Source organism: Anomalospiza imberbis, chromosome 5, assembly GCF_031753505.1.
Source record: "Anomalospiza imberbis isolate Cuckoo-Finch-1a 21T00152 chromosome 5, ASM3175350v1, whole genome shotgun sequence".
Classification (NCBI taxonomy): Eukaryota; Metazoa; Chordata; class Aves; order Passeriformes; family Viduidae; genus Anomalospiza; species Anomalospiza imberbis.
This window is the reverse complement of record NC_089685.1, coordinates 22147729-22163496: the sequence shown is the minus strand read 5'-3', so window position 1 is coordinate 22163496 and position 15768 is coordinate 22147729. Positions and strand designations below refer to the sequence as shown.

At 41.5% G+C, this 15768-nt stretch overlaps 1 protein-coding gene across 6 annotated transcripts in view; it reads left to right on the top strand.

Moving 5' to 3' along the window:
* The first annotated feature begins 517 nt into the window (after positions 1-517).
* The window catches only part of PTPRZ1 (protein tyrosine phosphatase receptor type Z1), a 132868-nt gene continuing 117617 nt past the window's right edge, over positions 518-15768 (top strand). For 5 of the 6 annotated variants that reach the window (XM_068189875.1, XM_068189876.1, XM_068189873.1 and 2 more), the window contains exon 1: positions 518-673. In XM_068189875.1, the coding sequence (XP_068045976.1) occupies positions 616-673 (58 nt within the window). In that variant the 5' untranslated portion in view covers positions 518-615. The remainder of the gene's footprint in view (positions 674-15768) is intronic. The other variant, XM_068189879.1, reaches the window with a different exon arrangement.

Genomic DNA, 15768 nt, shown 5'->3' with positions numbered 1-15768 from the left:
ACACACGCACAAACACTCACATACACACACACTCTCACACATAAGCACACACACACACGCACAAACACTCACATACACACACACTCTCACACATAAGCACATACACACGCACAAACACTCACATACACACACACTCTCACACATAAGCACACACACACACGCACAAACACTCACATACACACACACTCTCACACGCGCGCACACGTGCGCGCCCGCCCAGCGGAGCGCGGTCTCCGCCCCCCGCACACACACAGACACACAGACACAGACACACACACACACACACGACACACAAACACTCGCGACAGACACATCAAGAGGACACCCGCGCACACGCAGCCGTCCGGGCACACCGCACATCCCGCGCTCCCCCACAGCCACTCGCGGCCCCCCGCCATGCGCTGAGCGGAGCCGCGGCCCCACCAGCTCCCAGCGCCGCTGATCCCGCCCGCCCGCCCGCGGCGTGGGGGCGGCCGCCGGGCGCGGTCGCGGCGCGGAACCGGATCCCCGCGGGGGAGAGGTGCAGCAGCCCACGGAGGCCGGCGGGCGGGCAGGAGGCTGAGACAGCCGGACAGGCAGGCAGGCAGTCGGAAGGAGACGAGGGACGATTTGGACATGCTCATTCTCGGGCGCTTGGTTACCTGCATCCAGCTCATCTGTATCCTCAGAGTGGGTGAGTGATTTCTGCATGAATTAATCTTCGGGCTTCGGAACAACTTTTCTTCCCGGGCTCCAGTGGGTTTTGGGCTCTCTGATCCCTTTTACTTAGATATGCAGGCTCAGTCCTTGCCTCTTCTACACCGCAAAAAAAAACGCTGTCAACACCACGGGTGGGAGCGTTTCTCCTACCCTTTTTACCTCAGCCGCCGGGCTCCGAGGATGCGGTACCCCACGCCACCGCGGGCGCTGGCGGGCTCCTCCGAGCGGGGCTCGCCAGCCCACCTTGCCTCTGATCCCCCAGCGTGCCCCGCCGAGCCCTCCCAGGGGTCCGGCCCCGCTGAGCTGCTGGCACCCGCGGGGGAGGGACGGGGTGTGCGCCGGTGACAGGGAGAGAGAGAAAATCCATGCTGATATCGATCATCTCTGGGGACGTGGGATGTGAGATGTTACTTTAAGGTCTCGCATGAACTGTTCCGAAGAGAAGGGGATGGTGCAAAATTTTACTTAAAAAAGGACTCGTTCTCCCTGAACGGGTAATGTCAGTGAATGCCCTAAACCCTGCAAAATACGAGTCGTTCATTCACGTGGGACCCCACATACCAGAATATGGATTCATATATAGATGTTAGTAGGACTGCTTACATAACCAAATTCATTTTCAGCTCATGCAGACCCGTGCAACTGGAGTGCATCCTCAAAATCATGCAGTTCCCTGTCACACGATAAGATGGTTATTATAACCAGCGTGAGTCACTTAATGCTGTTAGAAGTGCTTCATCAAATAAACACTAGCAGCTTTTGTGGTCAGGTTTATGTCCTGTTAGATAATTGATTTGAATTTATAAGTTCTAATCAAATAGATCACTAGAAAATACCAGTTGGCTGCTTATATTTAAGTATGAGGAACTTGGGAGCTTTACCTCCTTGTGTATAAAACCAGTCTTACAATAGGTCTGTGGTGACAAAGTAGTCACTAACCTACATTTGTCACCCAATAGGTGGTGCTGCTTCTGAAACCATGCAGCTCTATAAACAAAGATCGGGGTTAGGTTTCACTCTCAGTGGAAGCAATTTTGTACCAAGTTCTACTAGTTAGGGAAAGCTACTTTTTTAAGGTAAAAATGTTTTTGCCTCTTTTCAGAAAATACTGTGGAATGATTCAACTATAAACGTGATGAATGTATCTGATCTTCAGTTAAAAATGTATCATATTTATAAGGGCATTAATAACACTTTAATGTCACTTTTAAACTAACCTATTCCTAAAAATATTCTTACTCCAATTCTCTTACTTCAAATAATTCTCTTACACTATGGCAAAGAATGGTCTGTTAAAAAACTTTTGGTAAGTTTTAATAATGTCTTTCTTACATTGCCAACCTGTTTCCTAAAATCAGATATACTCCCAAGTCTGTTTAAGGGAAAAAAATTAGCAGGTGCTTTTACATGTGTGTGAATGTATATGAAAATGTTTGAGAACAGATCAAGTATATGATAATATCATCATAATGTAATAGAACTCAAGTAAATTTTGGAAAGAACTTCCCTGTTCAGGTGATCCTATCACACTGAAAGCAATGCAAGATATAAACATAATTTTGTAACCTTGTTTGCTTGTTTGTTTTAAATAATTTCATCTAGCATCTTATTAGAAATAAGCTGGTTTTATGTAATATAATGTTTGGGTATTTGTTTTGCATATGTATGTTAGAGTCATGAATTTACAAGATCTTGCAGGATGGGAAAAGGTTTTCTACTCATACATAAGATTTAAGTGCAGCTACTTTTTGTTTCTCTAGATGGATACACTATTGTTTTCAAACCTGACCTGGAGAGGACCCCCTTTCTAGATCTGATGGATTGATCTGGTCTCAGTGGTGCATCCTTCTGAAGACTCATGAGCTAGACTTGTCAGTGTGTTCAACAATATGATTGTTTCCAAGAATGAATACCCTGTACAGGCTATTAGATTGATTTATTCAGATTTTATTTGAATATGCTCCTTTTTGATTACCTCTCTGTAACAAATATGCTATGATATGATAACATTAGCTCATAGAAACAAATACTTAGAATCCTGATATCATTTTCTTCTGTGTTTTTTGCTTGTTTGTTTGGGGTTTTTTTTCATAAAACATGAAATAAATTATTGCATACCACCAGTGTATGGTTCCAAGGGTGTGGTGAGAGAGAACTGGATGGGACTCTCTGGCTCTTACCATTAAATATTTCTGGTGCAGAAGAAACCAGACCCAGGGCTCTGTGAAGGGATTGGTGCTGGAGAACATGGCAATCTGCCTTTGCATCGTGGAGCCTATGCTTATTACTGTGAGGCTAGGCAGCATATAGATCCCAGCCTCATTTGCTTGTAGTTTCAAAAAATGTTTTTGAGTCCTTAGCTGGTCTGGTACAGAGTTTTTTCAGTGGTCCTTCCCAGGGAATCCGACTGGGACATTTGCTATTGACATTGGGAGATTCATCAGGGAAATCTGTCTCATATGTGTCCAAAAAGACAAGGCAGCCAAGTCAGCCTCACTGAAGAACAAACTGTTAGAGCAGATGGAGGCAGAAAATTCTGGGAATGACAAGACAGTGACAGTTCATTCTTTGCCTTACTGAAGAAATGCTTAGGAGCTTAATTCTAATATCCCTGCTGAGTTATGAACAGCACCTTCCTTCACAGTGTTACTGAAGCCAAGGAACTTGATTACATCAAGTACTGGTGGAATTATTCATGGTATTATCCGAGTACTCTCAGTGAGTGCTGTTCAGTGAAGTTCAATGAAACCTGTGGAGTGAGATGCTATTCAGTCACAAGTAAGAGCTCATAAGAAATCCTATGCCATTGTTTGTGAACACTGACATGTGGTTAGAAATTTCCTATTAAGTTCTTTGTTTTATTGAGATTAAAGGGAAAAAAAACCTAACCCATCATGGACAATTCACTTGGTTTTTTACATTTTTATTTTAAAGGAGAAATTTATGAATCTGTAATCTTCAGCCTGCATGCACCTCAGACTGAAGATACTCTTTGAAAATCTGCTCTGGCTTGCTGATGTGTTCCATATAACCTGAAACTCAATAAGGTGTGCCCTTTTTGTGCCTTTTGTCACATTGTTCCTATGGAAATAATATCTGGAGCCTTTCAATAAGTAGACTGAATCTGTGTAGGCAAAAAAATGTTCATAGAAAAAGGAACGTCTTTTAACAAATTACACTGCAATTGTGGTTAATTTGAGTCAAATAAGTGTAAATATTTAGGCAAGAGTTTAAAATATTCCATGCTTTCACTAGCAAATGTATGGGTAGTTTCCCCAATTAAAGTAAAAAATGTCTCTAGAGTTAGCTAATCTGCATCCTACTGCTGTCACTGTCTGGCCTCAACCACGGTTTTGCCTTTCAAAATGCAACTCATTAATCTATGAATTGCTTAATTAATTGTGTCTCAGTTTAATTTCTCAGTATCTAGAAAAGAGCTCTCATTTTTAGGTTGTTTCTGGCATCCCCATGCCATGACTTTATTTGCACAAAGATGGTAATAATTCCCTAAATAATCTTATTTTTCTTACACTACTGACATCAAGACAGTATTTCCAAGCTGTCAGGCAGCATGCACCTCACTATCAACATGAAAGCAACTTCTCTGTGCTCTTTACTAGATGGTCACTACTAAAAATTATGAGAATCTAAAGCAGAGCAGGCCTTTGACTTCTTAAATCCAATCTCATTTTGTGTTCATTCTCATGTCCACATGTTTTGACTCAGTAAGCCCTTGGACTATTAAAGGACTGGGGATCAGATCCTTCTTTTTTGCACTGATCTCTTATTTTGGCAATATTTCTGTAGGCTAGTTATTTGGCACACTTAAAACTGAATTACATCACAGTAATATTAATGTATACTACTCCTAATGCTTTAGCACATTTTATGCTTAAGATATGTTCCTATGGATGATGATACATAGCTCCTATGGAGACATTTAATCCTGCCCTATCTAAAACATAAGATCTAAAACAAAACCCAAGAATTTTAGAGCTGATTTATTTTCTACTTTAACCATCTATATTGTGGCCATATATATGTTATGCATTTTTGTACCATAAAAATTTATATGTATCAAAATCTAAACGTACAGTATGGATTTATTTTAAGTTCAAATACTGGCAGGTATGAAAAGTGACAAAATTAATGGCATTTTAAAATTAATGTCAGTTTAGTCAAATATTTACTTAGCACACTTGTCATCTGTAGGACATATCTAAAATAGTTATGTAGTTTTCAACATGGAATCAATACAATTTATAAGGAGAGTTTCTTAATTGCATTTGGCCTTACTTCATCTCTGAATTTACCCTTCTATCTGGATTCCTGGAAAGAAACTAAATAATATGTATAAAACTAAGATGGTAATTTGAAAATATTATCATTATAATCTGTATTGTAAATTAGGATGTTAATTTATGAAAATAGGCACTTGCCCATTTCTTAAAGAAGGCTATTTCCTAGATATTCAGTGCTCATCATTTAAGTGGCCACTTCCCACTATGAGATCTCTAATTAGGAATTTAAGGGTGAGCAGATTCTGCTCTTTCCCTGACAATTTCAATTCCTCTTCAAATGTGCCATGCTTCTCAGTATTCCCTGTAGGGCCTGGAAGTCTGTGTCAGTTCCGGAGCCCCCAGCTCCCATTTAATAGCTCAGTTCTCACAGCTTCTTGCACCATTTATGTGGCTTTCCTGTACAAGACATCCTTTGGCTATTCAATAAGCTTCTTTTCCCATAAAGACAAAAGTTACCTTTTTGAATACATGTCAAGCCTTCTGTGTTAGAAAGATGAATCTACAGGAAGAAAAGTACTTACAGTATTAAATAAACAAGATCCACTAAACGAAAGATAGCAAATATTTCAAAGAGGCTGTGACTATAAATGAAACTTGGCTCCTGCAGGTTGTTGAAGAGCTGAAAAGAATACTTTTGTAGGAAGGTATGGTGCAGGTTGCTCGCTGAATACAAATTACTGATGTTGGTCCATTCAGTCTTGAGGCTAAACTGTAAATAACTGGAAATTTTAGAAACAAGGTGAGGGTTTATTTGCATCACTACCTGGTAATTATGGTGCTGTTTGATAGAGGTGAAATAGCAGACTTTTTAAGCAAAGCAGTCAGTGTGTGAGAGTGTCAGATTATTCTAGATGAGGCATGCCTCTCAAAAGCTCCTGTTGCTTTCTACATCTTGCCCATACTTGACTTTGGTTTTCTTTCATCCTCTGGAAGTAGCTATATTTCACCCTACAAATCAGTATTTTTCATTACTGTTTGAAGACCCCAGGAGCTATTGTTTGAGTTAGTTAATTTCAGAAATCATTATTGTGGTGAAAGTCACGAGGATGATGAAAGATCTGATGAGGAACACTTGGCGATGGAACCAGGATGCCTGTGGAACTTAGGTGTCTAAACCCAAAATTTTAATCAAAAGGTTCCCTGACTCATCTCATACCTTGATGGCTTCCAGGGAAGTTTTCAGGCAGCTATAGTTCCTCTCCTGCATGTGCCTTACCTGACCTTATTGTGGACATCTCAGTGCTTCTTTTACTTCAAAGTTTCATTGGATCCACATGCAAAAATGTCCTTTCAGGTGACTTTCCTGAACCTTAAGTCAGTAAGTCTTCCCTAAATATCTGCTGACAGAATCAGGTGTTGATCTGGCTGCTGCTACTTCTCTTCAGGACAAAGGACAAGGTGATGGCTGTGCCACCTTCTGATGTTGTAGCCCAGTCACTGAAGCCTTTTACCCAGACAGTCTAGAGAGAAGGCCTGATCTGAGATAAAGGGATTTGAGCCTATGTCTTCTGTCTCCAGATATTAGGTTTTGATATTAGGTCAAATGAGAAGACTTTTCATACTTCTTGTGTAATATGAAGCAATTTAACTTAGTTTTCTAAATTAAAAAAAAATAATAATAAAAGAGGATTCTGGGCAAAATCTTGAAAGAGGGTTGCTAAACAGATGGAAACCACATCTATTTCAGGAATTTTTGGAGCCGGAAATGGAACCTGGGAAAATTTGCAAGAAAATTTTCCAGCATATATGTTTGCCTTTTTCTCACTGTTCCTTAACCATCCACTTCAGGCTTCCGAAGTAAGGATTCTGAATTAGTATGATGCTACAGCAAGATAGGAAATATGAATTCTTATGCCTCCTCCTACTCAGTGTTTCATTATCTACTTGCTGGATACAGTGCATAAATCACTACCCCTCCCTTTTCTCTGGTTGTGCTCTAAAAAAGATCAGATTTTGCTTGTTTCTTTAATAGTTCCAGATACTTATTTAAAGAAGGGAACTCAAGGCTGCACTTTTGAAAGACTAACCTCTCAAAGGTGAGCAAAGCTCAAATGTTTTTCCACCAACTCAGCATTTTAGATCAGCTGTCCTGGTCAACTGAGTACCATTTGAGCAAGCCAGTCACTTGTTGCTGCACTCAGCTGCTTAGGTCACCTAAAGACAGTGGAGCAACCTTCAAGGCCCTAGAGCCTACTGCTATTGCCTGGCATGTGGGTAATTCTCTTAAAGCTGTCTTGCACTTGAATTTTTTTCTAAGTCACGGCTATTGGATACATCTTTTGCACCACAGTTTCAGATTCAGCAGCTAAAAAATAGGCTAGATGTGGTTTATCTACTTGCCATATAAAAAGCACTATTTCCTTATCTACATTTTTAAAGTGACCAGTTAGACATACAAGGGGACATGTTTGGGTATTTTTTTACTATCCTTTATATTTCACTAAATGTAAAGAATGTAGTTACTTTGACATTTTCTCTGTGATATTGAAATATTAAAGATCCTCATGTGCAGGTAGCATTCAGCAACTTATATTTCTGTATGAAGCCACTAGCACTTCTCACCTGACAAGTGAGAGATTTCATAAGGAGTTTTTGGGAGCACTATATCTGTTAGTAATTTGGCTAGGAATTGTCATCCTCATTGCCAAAAACTTCTGCTAAATACTGGATTATCTGAAGGCTGAAATATAAGGTAGGCAACATTAGAAAAGTAATCCATCTTTACTGTCTCATTTATCTGTTTGCTGAGATAGGGTAAGAGTAAAGCAGGAAAGAGGTGGTTAAACAGTGACATCAAAAGGGCAAAATAAGAGATGTCCAGAGTACTTTTAGTGTATTAAAATCATGTTACAAAAAATTGTTGCATAAAAATAAATCACATCAAATGTATCTTAGTGAAAGACAGGGTCTTTTAAGTTTTGTAACATAATGTGACAAAAAATTCCTGACTCATTTAAAATTTTCTTGGAAGTCATGGTAAGTTCTTTAATTAGAACAGATTTTTTTAATAAGTTATCCAGACCACATGAAATATTTTCCTAAAGAAAATGGAAGGATTTATTGAATTAATTGATTTAAGGATTTATTGATATTTAGACTGGTTTGTATCATAATGCTTCAGAATACACTGTTCCAAAAATAATGCCATTTTTCAAAGCTTAAAAATATCCTTAAAAAAGATAAATTTGTGATGTTCTGCAGGGGCAGCATATACCGAAGAAACTGAAAGATTTTTGAAAGCTACAGCAAATATTTTGAGGAAAAAAATAAGCCTTTAAAATCAGCATTTTAAAAAAAGACTTGATTCTTCAATTGCTTTATATGCTGAACTCTATGATTTCAGCAGAAGTTCCCAAAAAGAAAAACATCTGCTTGCTGACACTAAATAGCTAATGATCAGAGTAACAGCTGGCTTTATAAAAGGGATCTAATATTGCTCTGGACAATTTTTCTTCTGGCTCCATCCCCAAAGTGACCAACTGTGTTTGATCTATTTCTAGTCATTTGGAAAAGTCATTTAGTTTCAAGTGCATGCTGGTTATTTCTTTCAGTACCTTTTGTAAGTCTTATTCTGATATGCATGTCTAAGTATGATAACTAACAAATTTGTCAGGCTGGGACTTCCTGGGTGGCCCAGGAACCTTCTTCCAACTTCTTGAAGCACTCCAGTTAGTTGTCTGTGATATCATTCCAAATGGTGCACTGGCCACACAGCCTATCCACCTGTCATTTGAACAGAGTTTGGGGAGAGTTTTGTGTGATCTCTGCCTACCTCTTTTTTCATATCTTTGAGTTTTGGTCACTACCTTTGCATTTCATGTATCTTGCAATGTTGCAGAAAAACTTACTTTCTGTGGTTTTTGGTTTTTTTTCTAACACATTTTAAGTTTGTGTTAAAAAAAAATTTAAAAATTAAAAAAAAACAGGGAGAAAAGGTTCCAGAAGACCTATACAAGTTTTAGGGTAGTGCTAACACAAACCCAAATGACTATAAACTGGCAATGTGAAAATTTATACTGAAAATTCAAAGGTTCCTAATCATGGGAGCGGGCAAACAAGAGCATGGCATGTCTCTGAGGGCAGGCATGGCAGTTCACACAGGCAGGGCAAGCAGTCAGGGTTGCAGGTTTCCTCCTGCTAGTGGGGTTTTTAGTTTGTTGTGTCTTGTGTTTTGTTAGTTGGTTGGTTTTGGGTTTCTTGTTAGTAATGGTTTTTACGTGATGAAAAACTGCAGTTAGTAAAAGTGTACGTAGCAAAATAGAACCCTCCAAAAAGGATGCGTCTGTCCAGAACTCTTCCTGTGTGGAGTGTTTGAGCTTATCAGTGGTACCCAGGGGGCATTGCAGGAGAAGCCTGCCTGACGTGTGAACAGGTGAATGATCTCCTTTCACTGGTGGCTGAGCTTAGGGAGCAAGTTGAAAGACTAAGGTGTGATGGGAAAAGTTAAACAGAAATAGATGGGTGGAGTTCAGCCCTTCCATCCTTGAGGGAGGCCCACCAGGGGTCAGAGGACTCCCATGCTTCTCATTGTCAGGCAATAGGAGGACACCTGGTGGATGAAGGGGAGTGGAAATGGGTCCCTACTCAGTAAGGTAATAAAAATTCCTCCTGACCCTCATCACCAACCCAGGTGCCGCTTCAGAATAGGTATGAGCCCCTGGATCTAGAGGGTCAGCCAGATGATGTAGAAGAAAATTATCTGCCCAGTGAGCCCCCCAATTACTCTTCATCTGTCAGACAGATCACCACCTCTGACATTAAAAAGAAGAGTAGTTGTAGTGGGTGACTCCCTTCTGAGAGGAACCATATGTTGAGGGTCTGTTGCCTCCCTGGGGCCTGGGTACAGGATATTACCAAGAGACTCCTTGGGCTGATTCAGCCCTGTGATTATTACCCACTGCTGATACTCCAGGCTGGCAGTGATGAGATTGAAAAGAGGAGCGACAGGGCAATTAAATGACACTAAAAGGGACTTTAGGGCACTGGTTCAAGTGGTTGATAGGGCAGGAGCACAGGCAGTGTTCTGCTCAGTCCCTCTGGTGGCAGAGAAAAACAGTGAAAGGAATAGGAGAGCCCACACTATCAACAAGTGGCTCAAGGGTTGGTGTCATCAGCAGACTTTTGGGTTCTTTGGTCATGGGGCAACTTTTTTGGCACCTGGCCTGCTGGAACTGGATGGGCTCCATCTCTCTGTTAAGGGAAGGATTTTAGCTCATGAACTGGCAGAACTCATTGAGAAGGCATTAAACTAGGTTTGAAGGGAGAAGGGGATGCAGCTGGACTCTCTGGAAGCAGGCCCAAAGCTGGTAACCTGATTTAGGGGTGAAATCAGTAGCCCAGATGAGGTGCATGTACACTAATGCATGCAGCATGGGTGATAAACAAGAAGAGCTGGAAGCCATGGTGCAACAGCAAAACTGTGATGTAGTCATCATCACAGAAATGTGGTGGGATGACTCACATGGTTGGAGTGCTGCACTGGATGGCTACAAGCTCTTCAGGACAGACAGGAAAGGGAAAGAGGTGGAGGAGTGGCCCTTTATTTAAGGGGGCTTTTTGTTTTCCATGTCATGGGCATTGAAACTAATGACGATGAAGTTGAATGCCTATGGGTAAGAATTAAGGGGAAGGCCAACAAGGCTGACATCCTGCTGGGAGTCTGTTATCATCCGCCCAACTAGGAAGACGTGGATAGCTTATTCCATAAGCTGGGGAGTGCTGGAGAATGTTTCAAGATCACCAGCCCTTGTTCTTGTTGGTGATTTTAACCTACTAGATCTCTACTGGGAACCTAATACAGCAAAAAAGAGGCATTCCAGGAAGTTCTTAGAGTGTGTGGAGGACACCTTTTTGTCACAGCTGATGAGTGAGCCCACCGGGGGAGGGATTACAAATAGAGATGGGCTGATGGGAGGCTGCCTGGGGCAGAGTGATCATGAAAATACAGAGTTCTCAATATTTGGTGGAATCAGGAGGAAGATCAATAAGATTTTTACATTGGACTTCTGGAGGGCAGACTTTGACCTATTTAGGAGACTTATTCAGAGAATTCCTGGGAAGCAGCCCTTAGAAACAAAGGAGTCCAGGAAAGATGGGCATGCTTCAAAACAGAGATCTTGAGGGCACAGGAGCAGACTGTCCCTGTGTGCCGAAGGATGAGTTGACGAGGTTAACATCCACCCTGGATGGGTAATGAGGCTTCAAAGGAACTGAGGAATAAAAAGTGGGTGTATTGTCTTTGGAAGGAGGGTCAAGTCTCTCAGAAACTCTTTAAGGGGGTTGCTAGGGCATGTAGGAAAAAAATCAGGGAGGCCAAAGCTCAGTTTGAACTTAATTTGGAAAGTTTTGTAAAGGATAATAAAAATTGTTTATACAAATGTATTAATTGCAAAAGGAAGGATAAGACCAACCTTTGTTCTCCACTGGATGAGGGAGGGTAACTTAGTAACTGCAGATGAGAAGGCAGAACACCTTAACACCTTCTTTGCCTCAGACTTTAGTGGGAAGATGGTTTGTCCTCAGGAAAACTGTCCTCTTGGGTTGGTTGATGGTGTCAGGGAGCAGAATGGTCTCCCTTTTATCCAGGAGGAGGCAGTCAGAGAATTTCTGAGGTGCTCGGATATTCATAAATCTGTGGGCCCAGATGGGATCTGTCCCAGGGTGATGAGAGAGCTGGCAGATGAGCTTGCAAAGCCACTCTCCATCATTTACCAACAGTCCTGGCTCACTGGTGAGGTTCCAGATGACTGGAAGCTGGCCAATGTGACACCCATTCACAAAAAGGGTGGGAAGAAGGATGATGATAATTATAGGCCAGTCAGCCTGACCTCAGTACCTGGCAAGATAATAGAGCAATTTATACTGAATGTCATCACACAGAATTTACAGGATGGCCAGGGTATCAGACCCAGCCAGCAGGGGTTTAGGAGGGGTAGGTCGTGTTTGACCAACCTGATCTCCTTTTATGACCAGGTGACCCATCTGGTGGATGCAGGAAAGGCTGTGAATGTTATCTGTTTGGACTTCAGCAAGGCCTTTGACTCTGTCTCCCACAGCATACTCCTGGAAAAGCTGCAGCCCATGGCTTGGACAGGAGCACTCTTCGCTGGGTTAGGAACTGGCTGGACGGCCAGGCCCAGAGAGTGGTGGTGAAAAGTGCTATATCCAGCTGGTGGCCAGACACCAGTGGTGTCCCTCAGGGGTCTGTGTTGGGGCCAGTTCTGTTCAATATCTTTATTGATGACATGGATGAGGGAATTGAGTCTTTCATTAGTAAATTTGCAGACGACACTAAGCTGGGAGCATGTGTCGATCCGTTGGAAGGTAGGAGGGCTCTGCAGAGAGACCTGGAATGATTGCATGGATGGGCAGAGTCTACAAGATGAAGTTTAATAAGTCCAAGTGCCAAGTCCTGCATTTTGGCCACAATAACCCCCTGCTGTGTTATAGGTTGGGGATGGTGTGGCTGGACAGTGCCCAGGCAGAAAGGGACCAGGGGGTACTGACTGACAGCTGACTGTACATGAGCCAGTAGTGTGCCCTGGTGGCCAAGAAAGCCCATGGCATCCTGGCCTGTATCAGGAATAGTGTGGTCAGCAGGAGCAGGGAGGTCATTCTTCCCCTGTACTTGGCACTGGTGAGGCCACACCTTGAGTGCTGTGTCCAGTTCTGGGCCCCTCAGTTTGGGAAGGACGTTGAGATGCTCGAGCGTGTCCAGAGGAGGCAACGAGGCTGGTGAGGGGCTTGGAACACAAGCCCTGTGAGGAACAGCACAGGGAGCATGGTTGTGCCTGCCAGCTGCCCACCAAAACGATACAAACAGGTCATTCCTCATGATAGACTTGTACATTTGTAAGCTGTGGTACTGAGTGCTCAGTTAGCATCTCAAGTACCTGTCAGCATTTCAAATGCACACAGTAAAAGGAAGAAAAATATAAATAGGAGGCTATATATCATAAATACAATAATGAGACTTAAAAATTCACATTTTGAGTTTGATTATTGTGTTTTGAGGCTGTTGACCATTTGCTATTTTAAATAAGATTACTTGTAGAAGGATAAGGTAGGAAACCTCCTTTAAAGGAGAGTATTTGAAATTGCTCGTGTGGTTGTATGATATCAGGGGCTAGAGGCAGAGTTAAAATACTAGCCAGTTGAAAATCTTAGAGAACTGGCATTATTCTTGCTTTCACACCTGATAGAACCATAGGAGATTTCAATTCATTTTATTTCAGTGTCAAATTATGCATTGGCTGAATGCATATTCTCAGGCTCATCTGCCCATTACTCATTAATCCTCTCCATGTCCACATTCTCAGGCTCATCTGCCCATTACTCATTAATCCTCTCCATGTCCACCTCTCATATTCTTGTATAAATGGTTTGGCCTCTCTGTCAGCCCCATTTCTCACTACATGTACATTTTACCAAAGAAACAGGCAGTTACCTGGTAGTTTACTCATGTAAAACTACTGCAGCAACTTTGTCAGGGTTCTCCTTGACTGGCTTCTACACCCATTTTAAAGCGTAATTCTTGCATACCTGATGCAGTTCTTTTTCCCTGTTTGTTCCTTCTCATTTATTTGGGATGAAGAAAAAGGGATTTCTGTTTTGCTTACTGCTTTCTCTGTATGGTAAAAATACATAAATCAATATGTATTAGAACTAACCAAACACTGGGTAAAAAAAAGTCATTTCCTTATTTTGTTTCTCTGTGAGTTTTATTTTCTGCACTGTTTCCTAATCAGCTTCAAAGGTTTGTTTTTGGATATGTCTTGATGGGAGACAGAAAAGATTTCTGTGTTTAGAAGTTATATATGTATTTGACCAGTGTCAAGACAGTATTACATTCAATAGAATTCATTCAGGAATACTTAGACTAGAAATTAGTCTTTTAATCCATTAGTGAAAAATACCTCCAGGAAAATTCCTAAGGATTATACAAAGATATCCTTTAAGCCGAGTCTTTTTTCAGTGTTTTCTGGTTTTTGCTATCCACAGTGGGATTTGTAATGCATGAATCAGCAGACAAAGTACGTTTCCATGTGGCAGTAGTCATCTGTGTCTGTATGGGAAGTTCTAAACTTTTTGTGCAAGTGATAAGACTGTGACACAAAATCTTCTAATTATTTATCTGAGCAGTGGCTGTCCTCATGAAAACCAGGGTTTAGATTAGATATTAGAAAAAATGTCTTCACTGAAAGGGTGGTCAGGCATTGAAACAGGCTGTCCAGGGTAGTGGTGGAGTCACTGTTCCTGGAAGTGTTGAAAAAAAACATGTGGAGGTGGCACTAGGGCATATGATAAAGTGATGGACTTCATGGTTGGACTTGATCAGCTTAGAGGTCTTTTCCAACCTTAAGGATTCTGTGATTCTGTAAAAAATGACAACAGGAACAGATTGCCCTATTGTTAGGAATGTGTGTGAATCTTATATGACCCAACTAGCTTTTGCAACTATGTGTTTACTTATAAAAAGAGATTCATCATAGTAAAACATATTGCAAGTGCACTTTAGAGCAGCTTAAAAATATCCTTATTGCCCTGCTGAATGGATGAAGACATGTTCAGCTAAATCTGCTGAAGCTAATAAGACAGTGATGAAAAAGAAATAGTTTCAGGTTACATGCAGTCAAGTGAAATACAGGAAAATGTATATGGAGCAACCAGAAAATCAAGTCCTGGTTTTGGTGAATAAGGTAATATGAGTTAATCAGCTTTTTCTAATATAATCTACATATTCTATCACAATTGTAAAGACTGCATTTGAACAAAACAGAAATTCAGGTTTTCATGGTTTGCTTCATTAGTTAAATAATTCCTTGGATGTGCAAGAGCTTTTCAAAACATATGTAACCCTGAAATCTGCTGTTCGCTTGAAAGCAACAGGAAATTCAACCTACTCTGAGTATGATTAAATCAAAGAGGTTTCATCATCTTGCAAGGGAACTCAAAACCCTGGGTGTGCATAGACTGGGACTCACAGCAGCCAGCATGCCCTTAACTGGGACATGCAAGCTTGTCTGGTAAAATAAAGATCAGTGTGTAGATAGTAAAACGTGAAAAAATAACTAACTGGGACATGGCTCTCAGGGCCACATATTGGAAATAATTATGCTGACACATCTTGTTTAGATGGCTAGATATGTGGAATTCACAATGGTTGATCTTACTACCCCTAAACCAGCTATATGATGCTGATACTGGACACTTTCCATCATTATCTAATAATATAAGATTTGCCAAAGAAACAGGAGATGGCAGTCCTAAACATTTCCCATATCCTGGCATTTGAACCACATCTGTGGAGGGCAATATGATCCACAGTATGACAGAGCACAGCAGCTGGGGATGAGCAACAGTGCTGATCTGTACCAGGTTGAAGATGGGAATTGTAGAAAAGTTTGAAAACCTAACTATCCAGTCCAATGGGTGGGATAAGGTGGTTCACTGTAGCATTTCCAGGTGCTAGACTAGATTTTTGCCCTCTCTTCTTCACTGCTGCCCTGCTCCAGAGCAGCAGCTGCTGCTGTGTGTGAGCAGCAAATCCCGAGCAGCAAATCCCTGGTCTCCTCCTTCTACTGTGGCTCCCTACCATCTCCCCCCTCTACACCCCTACACCACTGTCACTCTGTGGCTGCAGTAGGGATCTCTCTACTGGAATGGACACAAATGTGCATTTGGCAGCCTGTACTGCTGGAAGGGCCACTCTGTTATGGGCAGTGGGCAAGAAAATACATTCTGTAGGTTAGTTTAAAGACTTGGGTCA